The sequence below is a fragment of the Ahaetulla prasina genome, chromosome 6, assembly GCF_028640845.1.
Source record: "Ahaetulla prasina isolate Xishuangbanna chromosome 6, ASM2864084v1, whole genome shotgun sequence".
In the NCBI taxonomy this organism is placed as follows: Eukaryota; Metazoa; Chordata; class Lepidosauria; order Squamata; family Colubridae; genus Ahaetulla; species Ahaetulla prasina.
The window spans coordinates 54,202,786-54,221,912 of NC_080544.1; the positions used below are offsets into that span (position 1 = coordinate 54,202,786).

General features: G+C 36.7%; 1 protein-coding gene across 4 annotated transcripts in view; it reads right to left on the reverse strand.

Moving 5' to 3' along the window:
- Positions 1 to 16,902: 16,902 nt before the first annotated feature.
- The window catches only part of SHOC2 (SHOC2 leucine rich repeat scaffold protein), an 80,416-nt gene continuing 78,191 nt past the window's right edge, over positions 16,903 to 19,127 (reverse strand). For all 4 annotated transcript variants that reach the window (XM_058189407.1, XM_058189408.1, XM_058189410.1 and 1 more), the window contains exon 9: positions 16,903 to 18,237. In XM_058189407.1, the coding sequence (XP_058045390.1) occupies positions 18,029 to 18,237 (209 nt within the window). In that variant the 3' untranslated portion in view covers positions 16,903 to 18,028. The remainder of the gene's footprint in view (positions 18,238 to 19,127) is intronic.

The following is a 19,127-nucleotide window of genomic DNA, read 5'->3' on the forward strand; positions in this document are numbered from 1 at the left end:
ATGCGACCAAAGGGATGATTCCCAGGACATGAAGGGTGAATAAAGTTACCTTTAAACAAAATATAAGTCTCCACTTAAGTGTAATTAAGTCTTAAGTGTAATAAAAAATGATAGCATGTTAATAACCCCTACAAGCAACTGCAGTTCTGACATTGAGTAAAATCCTTAAATCTGAGCGAATCGTATTTGTACAATGGGTATTGTGAAATGTTAATCTTTTAATGATGTTTTTCTAAAGTGTGGCCCTTTTCTTCCTGTATAGATATTCCAGTTCCCTAAAGCCTTTCAGTGCCTGCAGTGAAAAACACAGAGGGAGCCAGTCTCATCCTTTTGTTGTCACACCTGGTCATGTGGAGCAAGGAAAATAAATTTGCATTCACTTGTATACAGGGAAAATGCCTTTAGCAGTCCTCCAGCTGCATGCAGAACTGGATTTTATGTGTTAATTTGGAGGATCACACATTTCTTGCTAGGCAGTTTGAAAGCTTTAATTGAGAAGTACAATAAGTAAAGTAAGTAAGTTAGTAAGAAGAAGCAGAAAAATGTCCATATAAGTTGCCTAAAGTAAAAGCTGCAGGCAGGGTTGAAATTCCTTAAAGAAATTAGCATAAGTACTGTATGTGTATTCATACGGCCGTACGGGTCTGGATGGGGAGAAACAGGCTCAAGCTTAATCCCTCCAAGACGGAGTGGCTGTGGATGCCGGCATCCCGATTCAGTCAGCTGCAGCCGCAGCTGACTGTTGGAGGCGAGTTACTGGCCCCAAAGGATAGGGTGCGCAACTTAGGTGTCCTCCTGGATGAACGGCTGTCGTTTGAAGATCATTTGACGGCCGTCTCCAGGAGGGCCTTCCACCAGGTTCGCCTGGTTCGGCAGTTGCGCCCCTTCCTTGATCGGGATGCCTTGTGCACAGTCACTCATGCACTCGTTACCTCTCGCTTGGATTATTGTAATGCTCTCTACATGGGGCTCCCCTTGAGGTGCACTCGGAGACTTCAGTTAGTCCAGAATGCAGCTGCGCGGGTGATAGAGGGAGCTACGCGTAGCTCCCACGTAACACCGCTCCTGCGCAGACTGCACTGGCTACCTGTGGCCTTTCGAGTGCACTTTAAGGTTTTGGTTACGACCTTTAAAGCACTCCATGGCTTAGGGCCTGGGTACTTACGGGACCGCCTGCTGTTACCGCATGCCTCCCACCGACCCGTGACGCCTCACAGAGAGGGACTTCTCAGGTGCCGTCCGCCAAGCAATGTCGGCTGGCGGCCCCAGGAAGGTCCTTCTCTGTGAGGGCTCCACACTCTGGAACGAGCTTCCCCGGTTTACGCCAAATACCTGACCTTGGACCTTCCGTCATGAACTGAAGACACATCTTTTCATTCGCTGGGCTGGCTTAAATTTTATCGATTTTAAATTTTCTATTAATAATTTTAAATGGGGTTTTAGTTTATTATATATTTTAAACTTTTTAGGCCAATTATAAAATAAGTTTTTTAATTTGCATTTTAAATTGTACATTGTATTGCTTGTTTTTTACTTTTGCCTGTACACCGCCCTGAGTCCTTCGGGAGAAGGGCGGTATAAAAATCAAATAATAATAATAATAATAATAATAATAATAATAATAATAATAATAATAATAATAATAATAATAATAATAATAATATGCTGTAGAATATCTGGTCTGAAGTCCTGCCATTTCAGTATTAACTAATATTATGTCAGTTTAAGGGAGAGAAAATGGTCACACAGATATGCAAAACATAGAAAACCCTCTATCATGATTCTCTACTTAAATAGCATTGCTATACTAGCAGTAAGAGCAGATGGCAGCCATGACTAAGAAGATCTTTGCAGAGGTCCACTTGAAGTGCCAGCTGCACCCTTTTCAGGACCAGTTGGTTGTTCAGACTGTCACTCGCACCTCATGGCTGAACTACTGAAATGTGCTCTATGAGGACATGCCCTTGAAAGCTATTGGGAAGCTTCAACTGATCCAGAATGTCATGGCACAAGCATAATGAGCTTGTCTCAGCATGCCACATGACAGCTCTGCTTCATGAACTTCAGTCATTGTCACTGTGCTTTCTGGTGCAATTCAGGGTACTAATTATTAACTATAAATCCCTAGATGGCATAGGACCATCTATCTGAGGGATTTTCTGCCCATCTAGTAAAGTGGTTATGCTCCAAGTCATCTTAATTAGACATTGTCATATTTTGGGATGCAGGAACCTCCTCCTCTCTATCCCAGTACTTGCTCTCTAGATTAAATCTATAAGGTTCCCATCCTGATGGTGTTCCAAGCCACCTTAAGACCCTGACTATGGAGCTGGATGGGTTACTCATGGGAACAGAGGATAAATTAATTTTAAAGATCTATAACTTTTTGTTAGGTATTGAGTTAGAAGATGAACAAATAAAGGAAACAATGATAGCATGGGCCAAAAATTTTGGATATTCAGTAGATCTAGATAAATGGCAACAGTTATGGGAGAGGAACTACAAATTAACAATGTCCACTGCCTATAAAGAAAATCAATATAAAATGTTTTATAGATGGCATATGCCTCCTGAAAAACTGGCAAAAATATTTAAAGATAAATCAGCTAAATGTTGGAAACGTCACCAGTTATCAAGATCTTATTATCATATGTGGTGGACATGCTCAGAATCTAAAAATTATTGGAATAAAATAAAGGTATGGTTAGAAGAAATGACTCAACAACACATTGATTTAAAACCAGAGCTGTTCTTATTGGGTATCCTTCCAGAGAAAACCAGTAAAGAAAATATCTATTTGATTATACATGTAATAACAGCAGCAAGAATTGTTTTTGCACAAAACTGGAAAACAGGGAAAATACCACTGGAAGGAGAAGTTATTTTTAAAAAAGTAGATTGTGCAAAAATGAATAGATTAACTTTTGATGATTAAAGAAAAAGAGGATTCAGGATATTTTACCATTGGTTAGAAAAAAGTTCTTTATTTTTAATGTTACCTCTATTGTAGTTAGACTCTGAGAATCATATGGAGTTCAACTTGAATGAATAGAACATATAGAGATAAAATAAGACCCTGAGGATTCAGGGATCAATTTTACCATTGGTTAGAAAAAAGTTCTTTATTTTTAATGTTACCTCTATTGTAGTTAGACTCTGAGAATCATATGGAGTTCAACTTGAATGAATAGAACATATAGAGATAAAATAAGACCTGCTTTACTTTGTGCTTGTGTTCAGTTATGTAAATTGAAACAAACCAATAAAACGGATACTTCTTCACATGTATCCAGAACGTAACTCTAGAACAAATGTTCACAGCTCTTTGATGTGAGATCTTTGCGGCTGATAGCTAAAATCAGACTTTTGCTAGCACGCCATGGGCTCATAAACAAAATGGCTACCATGGAGGAAAGCTGCTTATTCAAATACACATTCCAGTGCAACACATATTCACCAGCCAATCTCCACTGATTTGGGTAGCTATAATAAATTTAAATAAATAAATAAAACAGCACACAAATATTCTTTATGAATGGTTTACATCCAGACTTTTCTGGACTAGGTTGCTGATACAAAGTAAATGCTAAGCTAAAGCCTAAAAAAGAAAGCATAAGCTAATGGTATAATTATATAACTATAGGTCTCTCTAGTACTGTATTTCTCAACCTCAGCAAATTTAAGATGCCTGGTTTTCAGAATTCTCCAGCCAGCTTGTGCCTATCTGTCGAAAGAACTGTAGGAACAGGATTGAAAATCCATACATCTTTAAAGTCACTGGGGTTGAGAAACACTACTTTATTATAGCCATTCAAGAGACTGAACTTGATCAAAGATACCAAGTCCAGGGAGGGACTTTAAGTTTACTCATTAGCTTCATACAATTATTTTATACTGGTGTGTTTGTCAGTGTGTCAATTTTTTTTAAAAATGTGTGAGAAAGTAACACTTCATTTGTTTTTTTGTTTTTTAAAAGGCATGAGCACTCTGTCTCTTTTTTAATGCCTTCGATAGGTAAAAGGATTTATTTAAAATGGCATGAGAAATTCAGTATAAATTGCATGTGCATCTTTTGTCATAAAATAAAAAACAACAAACAGCTAGGCAGTATGTATTTAATATATACAGCTGTAGTTTAGCTGTGAGTCACTTTTCTGATATTCCGGTGTTTCCAACCTTGACATTTTGCAATGAAGTAGCAGTATTTAAATTTCCTCACATTAGCACCTGCAATTTATGATTAAAAGAGATCTAACAGATGCATTGTGAAGCCATTTCAAAAATCAAATAGATGATACAACAGCGGGTTGCAACAAGTTTCAAGTACTTAGTTATTATTGATTTCATCACCTAGTAGTAAATCTAATGAAATTAGAATAAATCTGCCTTCCATTCTGGAACCTTGATTGTTATTTTCCTGTTTGAACAGATGCAGCTTCACTCTGCAAAACAGAGCTGAGATATCATAAAAATCTTGTTTTTGAATCTTCTCTTTAGATCTCCTAGGAAATATTTTAAATAGATTTGGGGCAGAGCCTAAAGTCTACTTTAGATTTGCTTCTCATATTGTTACAAGTGTGGCTTTCAGAGAGTTCATGATGGCTTTACAGCTGCAACTCCCATTTATGCACAAAAAGCTGTAATGGTTAAAGGCAGTGGGCCAGAAATTAGGGAGATGTAAGTTCTAGTCCTGCTTTAGGCACAAAGCCAGCTGGATGACTTTCAGCCAGGCACTTTCTTTCACCTAAGAAGAAGGCAGGGGCATGCCACTTCTGAAAACAGTTTGGCAAGAAAACTGCAGGGACCTCTCCATGCAGTTACCAGGAGTCAAAACTGACTTGAAGGTGCACAAAAAATGTTCATGAAGGTTAATACATAGGTGGTACATTTTGACCTTGAAGTGGGCTGATGGCAAGTGCATTTTGCATTTCAGGTCTGAGTAAGCAATGCTTAGAGAAACCAGCAAGCAGGATGGATGAGTGAGGCTTAAGGTAGAGTTCAGCAGAAACAGCATCAAAGCGGTAACATCTACTGGGAAACCACAAAAAAGAGGAAGAAAAAATGTATAAGGCATTCATCGATTCATCAGTATTATCCACACAGGGTAGGAAATATGGTACTCCTGAGTATCACAGTGACATTCTGTCCCAATTGCCTTCCTATTTAAATGATTATTTTAATTTAAAACTTTGCTGCAAAACATCAATATCTAATATTATCTTTAGATGCAAGAATTCTTCTGGGCTTTTAAGCTATTTGTTAAATGATACAAACAGTGCATGGTCACTGACATTAAATCTTCAGATTTTTTCCAATTGTAACAATGGATATTGAGAACTGAATATGGGGTAATAGGCATAAAATAACATTCCACCATTGATTTGGGATACTGAAATATGTGAAGTAAAAATGCAAAATTGACACTGCTTCCTTTCCTGAACAAAAGTTTATGTCAGCCCTGGAGGCCATCTTTTCTTGTGATGAACTAAAATGTTCATCAAGCAGATTTGTCAGCTGCCTGGAGTGCCCCGCCAGGTGATATCAGACCAGAGCATCCAATTCACCACTAAAATCTGGAGGGAGTTCCTGAAATCTGTCAGATTGACTCAGGGACCTAGCTCAGCCTTTCATCCATGCATGAGCAGAGTCGCGGAATAGACGAACGCAATGGTGGAACAATACATAAGCTGTTATGTGTATTACCAACAAGAAAACTGGGCATATCTGCTGCCCTTCACAGAACTGGCTTACAACAACGCCGTGCAGCACCGGATTGACCCCCTTTCAGTTCACCAGCAGCATGGACTTTATTCCCATGCCCGAGCTGCCGAGAGAGCCACCCTCCTCCATGACTCTAACCGAATGGATGGAGTCGTTAAAGAAGGGCTGGGTGGACACTACGAAAGCGCTGGCGGAAGCCGCAGAAGCATACAAAAAACAAGCTGACAGACAGCGATCTCTCCAGCCCCCTCTTCCGTGTGGGAGATCGAGTTTACCTATCAACCAAATACATTAAATTGAGATTACCCAGCAAGAAGCTGGGACCTAAATTCTGAGGGCTTTTCCCAATAGTGAAAATAATTAACCCAGTAACAGTTGACCTTAATTTCCCACGCATACTAGGGAAAATGCATCCAGTCTTTCACTACATCCTGCTGAAGCCAGCAGTCAGTTCAAGACTGAGACCACATATCCGACCAGCCCCCAAGCCTATAGTGATGCAAGGGGAGAACCATTATGAGGTTAAGAGAATTTTAGACCTTAGATTAAATAGGGGTCGATTGCAGTATTTAGTTCATTGGAAAAGATACCCTTTGTCTGAGGCTACCTGGGTTAAGAGCTGAAATATAAAGGCAGATAGATTAGTAAAGCAATTCCATGATAAATTCCATGATAAGCCAAAGGGTCCTCCTGGGGGGGGAAGGAAAGGTGGTTAGGGGCTGACTGAATTAACCTCCTACATTGCTCTCATTCCAGGACACGATCATCAGTTGAGGGGGGAGCAGTCTGTCAGCCCTGGAGGCCATCTTTTCTTTTGGATCTTCAGGGCTACCACACTTAGTCTGTGGGAAACTGGAAGAGGGGTTTGCATGGAGTTGGTAGAAGTATTGAGCCATAACAACATTTTTTTCTGAAAGTCAAGGACATTCAACCTGCACCTGGAGTGACATGATTGGGAGGCATCTCCAGTTTGGACAGTGGATTGAATGGACTATGTGATGGACATATGGGTGCAGGGGAAGGGACTTCAACTTTCCTTTGGGTGGTGAAAACCCAGGAGCTTTCAGATTAGTTTTCCCAGATGTGCCAATATGACATCCCCAATAAAATGAAACTTTGAGGAACTGCTGGCCTTGGAATCTTCATTGTCGACCCTGAAGATGACATATGTGTACCCATATTTTCTTGTAGTCTTTGTACTCTTTTTCTATTAGCTTTTAGGTTTGTAGTAACTTGAATTTTATAAATATTTCAGCCACACCACTTTCTAACTGTTGAGAGGGAGGTGTAAAGATAAAGGGGGAATGCTATGTTTCGGTGGCATTCCTTTCCCATGGGAAGAGAGAAGATGCCTGCAGCTAGCTTATGGTGGAGTTTGGAGTCACTGGGCTGTTGGACTGATAATTGATTGGAGGTTGTGACTCAGGGGGAAGTTTCTAATTTATGATTTTATTGGGTGTAATTCCAGATCCGGTTCAGAGTCTGTGCCAATTTAATGTGTTCCTAATAAATTAAGGGCCGGATAGCTCAGGCTGGTACAGCCTGTTATTAAGAACACAAAGCCTGCAATTACTGCAGGTTCAAGCCCGGCCCAAGGTTGACTCAGCCTTCCATCCTTTATAAGGTAGGTAAAATGAGGACCCAGATTGTTGGGGGGGCAATAAGTTGACTTTGTAAAAATATACAAATAGAATGAGACTATTGCCTTATACACTGTAAGCCGCCCTGAGTCTTCGGAGAAGGGCGGGGTATAAATGTAAACAAACAAAAAAAATGGATTTGAAAAGGAAGATGGATGCCTTGGACTTTATTTTTTGGAACATGTTACTTGGAGGCTTGACATTCATTGGTTGGGGGTTGGAACCCTGACATTTTAATCAATAAGGTTATGCCTCCCTCTAGGTCTGCTCCCAATATCCATATCATGCTAGCACCTAAATAGGTACCATGGCACTAAGCATTTGTCTCACACAACAAGTTGACAAACAGAAAACATGTTTGCTTTCCCCTTCTTCCTAAAATAAAATAAAGAACCTAGAAACACTAGGTGTTCTCCAAAGCACCTGAAGGCAGGACAAAAAACACTGGTTAGAAACTAATCAAGGAGAGAAGCAACCTAGAACTAAGGAGAAATTTCCTGACAGTTAGAACAATTAATAAGTAGAACAACTTGCCTGCAGAAGTTGTACATGCTCCAACACTGGAAGTTTTTAAAAAGAGATTGGACACCATTTGTCTGAAATGGTATAGGGCCATGACGGCGAACCTATGGCAAGTGTGCCAGAAGTGGCACGCAGAGCCATCTCTCTGGGCATGCCAGTCATTGCCCATTTGCTCTTCCAGGTTCCGCCAAGCACATGTGTGCCAGCCAGCTGGCCTTTGCACGCACATGCACGACAGAAAATGGAAGACCAATGCACATGCCGGAAACCAGAAGCTCAGCTTCCCGGCACATGCATGCATGCCAGGGAACTGCTCTTCCAGTTTCCGGCGCTCCAGCATGTTCACACCATGAAGCTGCTCTTCCAGTTTCCAGTGCTCCCCCACTCGCACGCACATGCTCCTTTTGGGCACTCGGTACCAAAAAGGTTCACCAACACTGGTATAGGGTTTCCTGCCTGAACAGAGGGTTGGACTAGAAGATCTCCAAAGTCCCTTCCAATAACATTCTGTTACTCTGTTATTAAAATACTATATTATTTATATTATATTATAATACAAATATTATAATAGTCTTTTCATTTCTAAGTGATGAGGTAATGCATAATGTTCACTCTTGATTTGGTCCAAGTGAATGTAGCATTTGCATTAGGTCTTCCTATGTGAGCAATACCAATCACTACTAATTGGGAAAATATGAATGACCCTCCCTATATATTCCCCATAAATTCTCCATTCTGGAGACTGAATATAGAAAGTGTTCACACTTATGTAGGAAAGAATAATTTTAGCTTTACCTCACCATTTTCTCTCATAATGACCATTAGCGGCTGAGTCACTGCTTGGGGTTTGGCTGAAGCTATTAGTCCCTTAAAATGTTTATTGCTTCACAAAGACACAAATCAATAGGACGATATTTCCTAACATAAAAAGACAACTGGGTTCTGAAATAGCACTTTTCTTCCATCATTACCTCAGAAGCAAAATCTAATTCTATCAAAAAATATTCACAAAAATGATCAGGAATATTTAAACCTTTAATATTCTTTTTCTAATTTATTTCTTTAACTCTTCCCTTTTCTCTTTCTGATTTCAGTTTGTATTATCTTTTATTATAAACTCTTCAGTAAAGGTTTTGTTTTAAAAAGAGTAACACTAAAAACCACAAGAAAGCAGAGGTAAAGAAGTACGCTGAAATAAAACAGAAAGTGCACATTGCCTATTCTAGAATGATAAAAGTCTATTAAAGCTAAAACATCTTAAAATACCAAGAAAACTTACAGTGTTTGTTGACTTGGATTAAGCATGTCTGTTTGAACTTCAAGCCTTTGGAAGTTGTCCTTCCAGGAAGAACAAGAGTCACAATAATTAAATTATTCAATTGATCTGGCCACTACAAGGAAGTAAGCTATTTATGTACTCCTAGTGATGTACCTTTTTCCTTTTTCTCACACTCAACATTCCAGAATCCTTTCATCCCTAACCTATAATTTCTCCAGCAACAAATGTAATTTTAAATTAAGCAGCATTAGAAACATACTTCCTGATTCAGCCAGACTGCTGACATCATTCCATTTTTTTGTCCTGGCACACACACATATCTGATAAAGCTAAGAAGAAAGAAAAAAAGGGAAGAGATTTTAAAATATGACATTTCCCCATATACTACCCAAAGAATGCCAAAGTTAGCATGATGGTTCAGTGGTTAGAATGCAGTACTGTAGGTTACTTCTGCTGACTGCCAGCAGTTTGACAGTTCAATTCTCAGCAACACAAGTTGACTCAGCCTTCCATCCTTCTAAGGTCATAAAATGAGGACCCAGATTGTTGGGGGCAATATGCTGACTCTGTAAACCACTTAGAGAAGGCTGTAAAGCTCTGTGAAGTGATACATAAGTCTACATGCTATTGCTATTTTGCACTCCTATACCCAAATACTTTGCCTGCTTAGTACAGAAATTGTAGTCGTGCAATAGTGGTGAATATCAGTAGCTAGGGTGTAGGATGAGGGTGAAGGTTTGTTGTCTGAGTTTGTGGGTTGATTTCCAGACATTTCATTACCAGGCTAACTAACAACTTCAGCAGACTTTAGGGGATGTCAGTGTCAGTATTCTGTTTATAAGGGCTTCAGGTGTGGGTTTGTCAAGTGAGGATCTTGTGATGGGTCAGGTGTGAGTCATTAGTGAGTCTTGTGATGGGAAAGTTATATCAGGTGAGGGTCATTGGGAGGAGAAATGGTGGGGAGGGGCTTGTGTGGGTTGGTTGAGTAATTGTAGTCATATATGATACATCAAACTTTAAATATGTGATCATGAATGCAGCTAGAGCGGGGTGTGCACCATTTTTAGCCTTGAGGGCAGTGTAGCTGCCCCTGAAGCAACTCTCAGTGGGGCTAAAACTTGCAAATCAATCTCCCATGGTAGGAACACTAAGTCCTTGTTCCTACCTTATTCGTATCTAACAGCTAGACTTTGAAGGAATGTAGATATTAAATTTTGCCACAAATTATTCAAGGTCTATAATACTAGTCAGGATATCATGTACAAAGTCTGTTATCATTCACAAACAAAACCTCCATAGTTTGGAACATTAGCATTATTTCACTCCAAATCAAATTTGCAGTATCATGCAGAATAGTTCATATTAAGGTATTTATCAAAGTATAAGAAAGGAACTGTTGAACTACAGTACTAAAAGCTTCAACCCTTGATAAAAAATTCTTGGAAACAAGCTAAATTTAGGTTTCTCTTAGCTTCTTCAATTATCACATTAAAAGCAGCATGCTGGCCAAAGTACTATAATTTATAACTAATTTAATCAAGAAAAAATAAGCTGATTTCTCATTTTTATACCAAATTATAATTATATATTTTCTAATCATAATTTGTTTCAGGGGTGAAATCTAAAAATTTTCCCTACCAGTTCTGTGGGCATGGCTTAATTGGTGGGTATGGCTTGGTAGTCAGGTGACTGGGTGGGCGTGGCCAATAACAATAAATAATAAAAATAATAAAGTACACAAAACAATAAGAAAAACCAACTTTCACACTTTACACACACATACAACAACACAACTGACTCACACACAATATAAAAGCAACTGCACCTCACACAAAATGGCCCCTGCAACAAGCAGGAACCTCACACAGCCACAAAAAGCCCAAAAACCAACTTTCACACTTTACACACACACAACTCACACACACACACACAAAGCCACATACAGCTTTGTGAGATTTTGTGTTTGTGTAGTTGTGTAGTGGAACACTACAGAAACACTCCAAATCTCAGAAAGCTGCACAAATATTTTATTTTGTCATTTTATTTTATTTATATTTTTAGATAAAAGCAGCTAAATTTAAAACTATTTTTTAAAGCTCCCCCCCCTTACTTACCCAATTCAAGGGAAAAGGCAGGCAGATTGAGTTGCTCACCGATGAGATGGATTGCAGGCAGGCAGATTCAGTTGCTAGCTGATGCAATTGATTGCAGCAGCCGAAGCAAGGCTGGAATAGCGAGACCAAAAGCAGGAAGCTGCCAAGTAGGCAAGTGGGAACTGGGCAATTGGGTGGGCATGGGCGGGGGGGGGGCAGAGATTGTTGCTATCGGTTCTCCGAACTACCTGCCCTTATCGCTACCGGATCTGGTCCGAACTGGGAGCATTTCACCCAATTCCTTTGCATTTAGCACTCTTACCAGACTTCATCACACACTAATAAATCCCCACAGTACTCCTTCTTTATCTTTATTATATAACAGTAACAGTAGAAAAAGTTAAAGAATTAAGTTGCCATAGTTGCCATCTAGAATTGGAAAAGTATAGAAACAAAAATATCATAATTAACGCCAGGTATTATTGGTTTATTTCAGCAGTTATAAAGTTAAAACTAGTCTGCATTTGGAGGTGACCATGAGAAGTAAATGAAGAAACTATCTAAAAAGAAAATAAACTTTTGAATTCTCAGAAAGTGTTGCAAGAAAAGCAGTGAAGGGCTTATTTCTATACCTATAATTCTGGAAATTTTGTTCAAATAAATTGTACTATCTTCTATCATGTTCTTATTTAACCTTGAAGTAAGGTTAAGCACTTTAAAGATCATATCAATTATATTCTATTACAAAATAAAACCTCCAAAATGTAACATGTATTTCACTCAAGTAGCTTGGAATGCATATAAGTTACAATGCATTTTTTTGGGAGGGTTGTGTTTTTTTAATTATATGTTTGGTTACCTCCAGGAAAAGATGCCCCATATTTGCAGCATATGAAATATAAAATGCAGTATGCGCCAGATATCAAAAGTATTCCATCTATCATATATTGCAATCCATTCTTTCCATGCTTTCAATACACCAGCATACGGGAGAGGGAGAGAAAACAGGAAGTAAAGGTTTTAAACCAAGAGTTCCTTTATAAAAGTTCAGCTTTTTATCTCTCCTGCCTATTTCAGACAAGAAGGAAAAGTTTGCAGGTTACAAAGAATTCTGAAAAAAATGATTCTAAATGCAAAGTATCAATCAACTGCAATGCTGCAGTTTTTAGACAAAATTAGACTTGTTTGGTAGAAAACGTCCAAGACTCAGCAGTGGCTTCTTTACAAACATACTATTTATAATGAATACACTGATACAGAATCACTTATAAAAAAAAGCAAGGCAATATTTTATAGACATAAGAATCAACATTACAATAATTCAGAAAGTACATTTGTGTTGGCTGTTTTAACACACTTTTAGTATCAATTCACAAATTATTGTGGATTCATAGAATCAAGCAGAATTATGTATCATTCTGCTTAAGACTGCAACACTGAAACAATAAACAGAATTTTCAGATCTTTACTGAACAAAAAAAGCCATCAGGTTTTTCTTGCAGATATTATCATTAGCAATTGTCCTACATGTGCCTTTTAACGTTGGTATATTGTGCAAATTACTGCCAAGTGTATACCTAATTAAAAGCAAGTTCTGACATGCTCATTAAAGATACAAACCTAGTGCAATATTGGCTTTATAAATGGTCTTTTGCATTCAGGATTTTGAATAATCAGAAAAGAGTCCCGTGTCCCATCCACCCCCACCCTCCGGATATGTGAAGAATATAAAACCATTCCAAGGTTCAGTTTCAAAAATTGCCCAAGTGAAATATTCCATTTTTAATTTTTCTTGTCTTGGTTGCAAATAGATCTCTCTTCTTAGAAATGTCTGGCAAACTATTTTAGGGTGCAGAATTCTCTTCCAAACCCAGTGGTGGAATTCAGTGCTGTTTTTCTGCTGATGGCTGTCCTCCAGAATTAGGGGAGAGTGATTCATTACCTTGAAGATCTCACCTCATAGTCAAAATGTCCTGAGATGGGGATGCACTGCAGAGGAGCAATGGGACTTCTGGTGGAGATTGGCCATAGCAGTGGAGAAAATCCTGTTTTTTCCAACAAAAATTCATTCATAATCATACAGTATCAGATTTGCAAAGATAAATTTTAAGAACTTTAAATTATTAACCAAATGTTTAAATAGCCATCAAGGAAGTTTAGGAAAACCTTTTAAGTCAATGTCATTGTTTAATTCTTTTTCTTTAACTTGTTCCTGAATGTAGCCTATTAGTTTCTATTAAAATTCTAAGTATGATCTACAACAAAGATATATAAACTCATTTTGAAAAGACAAATAGCTCCAATTAGTATTTCAATGTTCTAATTTGTTCCTAGGTAGGACTGAATTTTATATTTTTCAAAGCATCATGAAGAAAATAACCATGTTTATAATTGTTATAGGCTACTGCAATAGTGCAAGTGAAACTGACATTTCCTTTCTGTTCTATTTGCTATTAAAATCCTATTAGCTACCATAGCACACCAACGTAAGACTCATCCAACAAAGTACTGTATATGATATTGACAACTATGCAATTACATGCAATTAGGGGAGGTTTTGTTTTGTTCCATAAGTATGGAAAGGTGTGGAACCTTTTTTTTTAATCTAAGAGCTGTACTTGACCTTTGAACAACACGTGGAAGACATTACTCCAAAATTAAAGCCAAAACAAAACTTAGATTTAATAAATTAAATATTTTTGATATGATCATTTCCCATATTTTTAATAACCTCCTTCTGCAATATTAAAATTTGATAGCAACTGTTGAAACAGGAGTGAGGATTTTTCCAGATATATTAAGAAATTTACTTAGACCGTCTGAATACATGTATTGCTGTATTCATAAATATTAAGCCATGATTTATTTGGATTAGGGACTGTTGAACAGCGACAAAACATAGTCTCTATTTTATGAATCCAGTTGGTTTCTTTTTGCCAACTTCTTTCCAATAACCAGAAAAATGGGTAAACCACCAAAAAAAAAAGAAAAAGCGAGTCATAGGAGGTGTGAGCTTTGAAGTCAAGTTCAATTTTGAATTGTAGTTTGTGGAAAAAGAAAGTTACTATTTCTTAATTGAGATGGATTTACTAAACCAAATATTAAATCCAGATATAAAGCTTATTATTATATACAAAGCTTATTAAACAAGTTGAACTAATCTTCATTATTGGAAGGTATGTATTGTCTGCTATCAGAATCTTTCAGAGGCTTGGTTGAATACATCCTAATGTTTTACCAAAAGGTGGATGAGTATTATTACAAAATCTACAGGTAGTCCCTGCTCAATGACTATTCATTTAATCACTATTCAGAGTTACAAGGGGAAAAGTGACTGATGACTAGTTGTCACATTTATGACCATTGCAGAATCTCTTTGAGTTACATGATCATGATTCAGGTGCTTAGCAACTGTCACACATTTACCACAGTCACAGCATCCTGCAATCATGTGATCATATAACAACCAAAATCAATGGGACAGCTGGATGCAGGTTCTAAATTATGGTCATATCATGTCTTGCTTAATGAATACAGGTAATTTGCTTAACAACTGCATCAAAAAGATCAGAAAATTGGGTGCAGTTGTGTGAAGCTTCACTTAACAACTGCACTGCTTAACAACACATTTTCAAGTCCCTATTGTGGTTGTAAGTTGAGGAGTTACCTGTACAGTAAACAGGGGAAAGTAAAATTCTCTACAGATATAGCCTTAAATGTTTCAGTAAAAATCAAATAACATTTCCTCTCAAATCTGATGGCACCAATACAAGAACCTACATACTTTTCAGGAATCATAAATTCAATTTTTAAAGAAACAATTAAAATTTGCTGCTATATATATAATGCTGTTTAGCCAATAATTACATTTTATTGTAAATTTATTCTCATTTAACAAAAACTAAATCTAAGCAGGAATCGGGAGTATTATGATTTCTGTTCCAACTATCAGAATATATTTCACAATATATTCTAATATATGATTTATATTAATGTATCACGCTATGCTGAAGCACCTTTTTCAGTTTCACTGCTTTTTTAAGCCGTTTTCAGTCTCTTTTTTTAAAAAAAATCAGTGAATAAGTAAAAAGAATTTCTAACATGCAAGTAATTTTTAAAGAAAAATAGTAATCCTTTCAACGTGAACAATTACAATGATATATTTACAGATTAAACTATACATTTAATCTGCCACAATTCCACTAAGTGGTAGGTGAATCCTGTCTACTATGTACTATCCTACTTTAACTCTGTAAAAATTTACTGAAATATCTTCAATCTTTCCTAGAACAATTTTAACACATGGCTAAACTCTGACTTTAAAAAGTAAAAGAAACAATTCATTGGAAGAAGATTATTTCCACCTAAAATAAAAGTGCATGTGGGCAACATATTAAATACACACATACTAAATAAAATGGAACAAGTTTACAGCTTCAGCAAAAAGTAAGATTTTAATTTTTTAACCACCACTATAAGCATCTTTGTATTTTAACACTTCAGTATTCAGACAGATTGCTTGTACTCAGCTGAAACTATACATCATTATCAACAAGTATCTAGGTTAATTAGATATTCATATATTTACTTTAAATTAAGTGGTGGAAAATTGATGGTATGAATTCAGCTATACTGGTTAATAGAACTGAAAAGATTGGATTCCTTTCTCCACATTAGTTTCCTGTTGACCTATGGTCTGAGTTTCTCCACGGAGTTTCCCAATATCTGAGAGACAAAGAGGGGCATTCTTACGAAAGACACTTATCAATTATCTTTTTTTTTAGCAAACAATCTCAGAGCCTTGTCAAATTTAGCAATTCTCTTGATGAGCCTGCTTCTATCTGCCCAATTAGATATGTGTTCGGTCTGGATCCAACTGAATAATATTTTGCAAATCCACTGACATCTAAAATAGCCCTTTAAGGTTTTATATCTGTACCTGCCTTTCTTAAAGGATTTCTTCCTTGCCAGAGACAAAATTAATGAATGCTAAAATTCATGTCACAGATGAAGGCAGTAAATTATGCTGACTCAATCTGAAGGAACATCCACAACCACTAAAATCAATGGCTCTTACAAAACAATCTTGAGAAATATTTACTCAGAGCTTATTAGTGTTTATGAGTGAAACCTTCAGTGAATTGTGTTGATTTCAACAGGATAAGTAAGTATATCTAATCATCTCCGGATTGTGCCTATCAAATAGACATTAATATCAAAATAAAAAATACAAAACCTTTTTCCATAGATGAAAAAATTCTCTGACATCTATGATGTATAATTTAAAGAACGCCTCCTTTTTAATTCTAGTATCCCTTAAGAAAACCCATCATAATCAATTGACACTGAAACAAATTTATCTCAGATGTAATTGCTATGTGCATCCAATTCAAAATGGCAGTAGCGATCAAGTGCAGGAACAAAAATCACTGCAGCATCATTAGCCCTTTGTACAGCCCTGAAAAAGACAATAACCGCATGTTTTCTATTCAATCACTTAATGGTTTTCTATGAGCAATCACATTCTAAATACAAATGAAAAAATGTTCTTTTTTTTTCCAAACAGACCAGTCTTTAATACTGAGATTGATAGGATGAGGTTAAAGGAATAAATCATGGTACTGAACTGATTATTTTGAAGCAAGTGCATTTAGTTCAGCAGCAAAACAGCACAGCATGAAGATATTGTGCTTTGACGCAGACACTCCATAATAATGGGAGGATGTACAAGGCAAGGCAAGATATAAAACCAGAGTAACATTGTCAACCGACCATAAATTTTACGTATACTGCAGGGTTTCAAAAAAAGACACATTCATTAATTGCACAAAGACCAGGAAAAACCCTTACAATTATCATTGCGTTTCAGATCCATCATTGACGCAATACTAAATCTTAACAGAACATGATACTTTTCTACAAATTTGTCACTTCTTTAAGTGAAAAATGTTGCTTATGCTAAATGAGGCAACCATAAAATAATTGCTTCTTCAGTATGATATGCTTATAACTGATGAATTCAAAGGAACTCAAGCTTCTGTTGGACTTATTTTTTTCACTAATTAGTTGCTTATGTTTTTGCAATAATACGAATCAGTCAATAAAAAGCCCTCAGCAGAAGAATACAACTTCTAGATTCAATAAAACAGAGTAAATTCCACCCCACCCCGAATCCAGTGACATACCCTGACTGTAAACATACAAGACCATTTGTTTTAAAACTTAAAATAAGTTAAAGGACTTTCCAGAATAAAGGAAAATACAAATAATTCCAATATTATTTTTGTCACAAAATGTGATCTACAAGGAATGACAAAATAATTTGTGTGACTAAGTTGCTTTTTATCCAACAGGAAAAGGCTTGGTTTAAAAATATTTTCCCTTAAATTGATCAGCAGTTAATTGACATTGTTTTCAGTGAACTGGTACCCTAAATTATCCAGATAACCATCAAATTCACTGAAGAAAACATTAACAAGCATTTATAATGAAAAAAAATCTAAATGGCTATGTTTCCTCTATGAGCAGGAACACATACGTGTGGTCTGAAATTTGTGTTTTATATTATTTATGTTTTATAATATAATATACAATCTATATATTATATTATATATACACACATACACAATACTAACAGTGCAGTTTGCATTTAGTAGAGTGTATGGGACAATCCATCTTTTATCCACACTGGGCATCATGTAGCCTAGATACTATATACATAATGACACCACAAAAGCCATTTATATTTTGTACATCATCGGGGAAGATATCCGTCAGACCATGGCTCGATATGGTCCTTGCATTTTGAGAAACTGGATAATAAAGGAAGGTCCACCTGCAACAATCTGAGCTGGAAGGGTACTGAGCGGACAGTTCTCAATGCTCATTATAGATAGTTTGCTGCAAAGAGCCAGTTCAAAAGGAAGGCTGTTTAGATGTGGGTTGTCATTTAGATAAAGTTCTTCCAGATTCTCCAGTGTACCTGCAAAATAATGAGCATTTTTTAAACCAAATATATTAGTCATAAAATAACAGTAAGTGACATAAAAATTACTACTGGCTAACTTGTCCTTCTGTCCATTACCTAGAACAGCAAACATATCCATCCTTTGCATCAAAACAGGTTCACTGAATTCAAAGCACATTTCTAAGTTTGCAGTAACAGCAATTTTCAGTGCTGGCATGAAAAGAAAAATTCATATGAATGTGTGCTGGAGCTGGCTTATACTGGCACATGAGAGCAGATTGTTAAATTTTGGGGAATTTGCAAAACACTTGACAGCAGACGTGAGTTAGTGTGCCAATCAGTTGTTTCATAGTTAGTGACACAGCACAACAATACCAATGAACCTAGCAAAGTTGGTTTTTAAACATTTACCAGCATACTACTGGATAAAACCCTTATTACATTTCTTCAACAATCTAAGGCCACTTTCAGCTAGAAAAGTATCTTTCTTTTCTTACTGACATCCCAACTCCAAAACCTTATTTTAAGAGACCACATTAAGACAAATGACAAAAATTATCAAACAGACTTTCAAATTCTAACTTACATTTTCAAAACATTGCAATGAAACAAAATCATGTCTGCGTTTGGGAAACTTGAGTATATTATGTTGTGCTAATGCCAGAACTAATATTAAATTAATCTTAAATATCAGGATTATTTCCTAGTCTGTGTGGGAAACTCAATATTTTTTCCAAGGACTTTCTGTTAACTGATGATACATAATGAGGATAGAGGTTCTGAAGTATCGATAGGGTTTTTTTTCTGAAGACTACAACAAATTATGCAAGTTATTAGCAAAACTAGTCATATGCAAAATAAAAAAAACAGCTTGGCAGGCATGGTAGAACTTTAAAATATGTGAT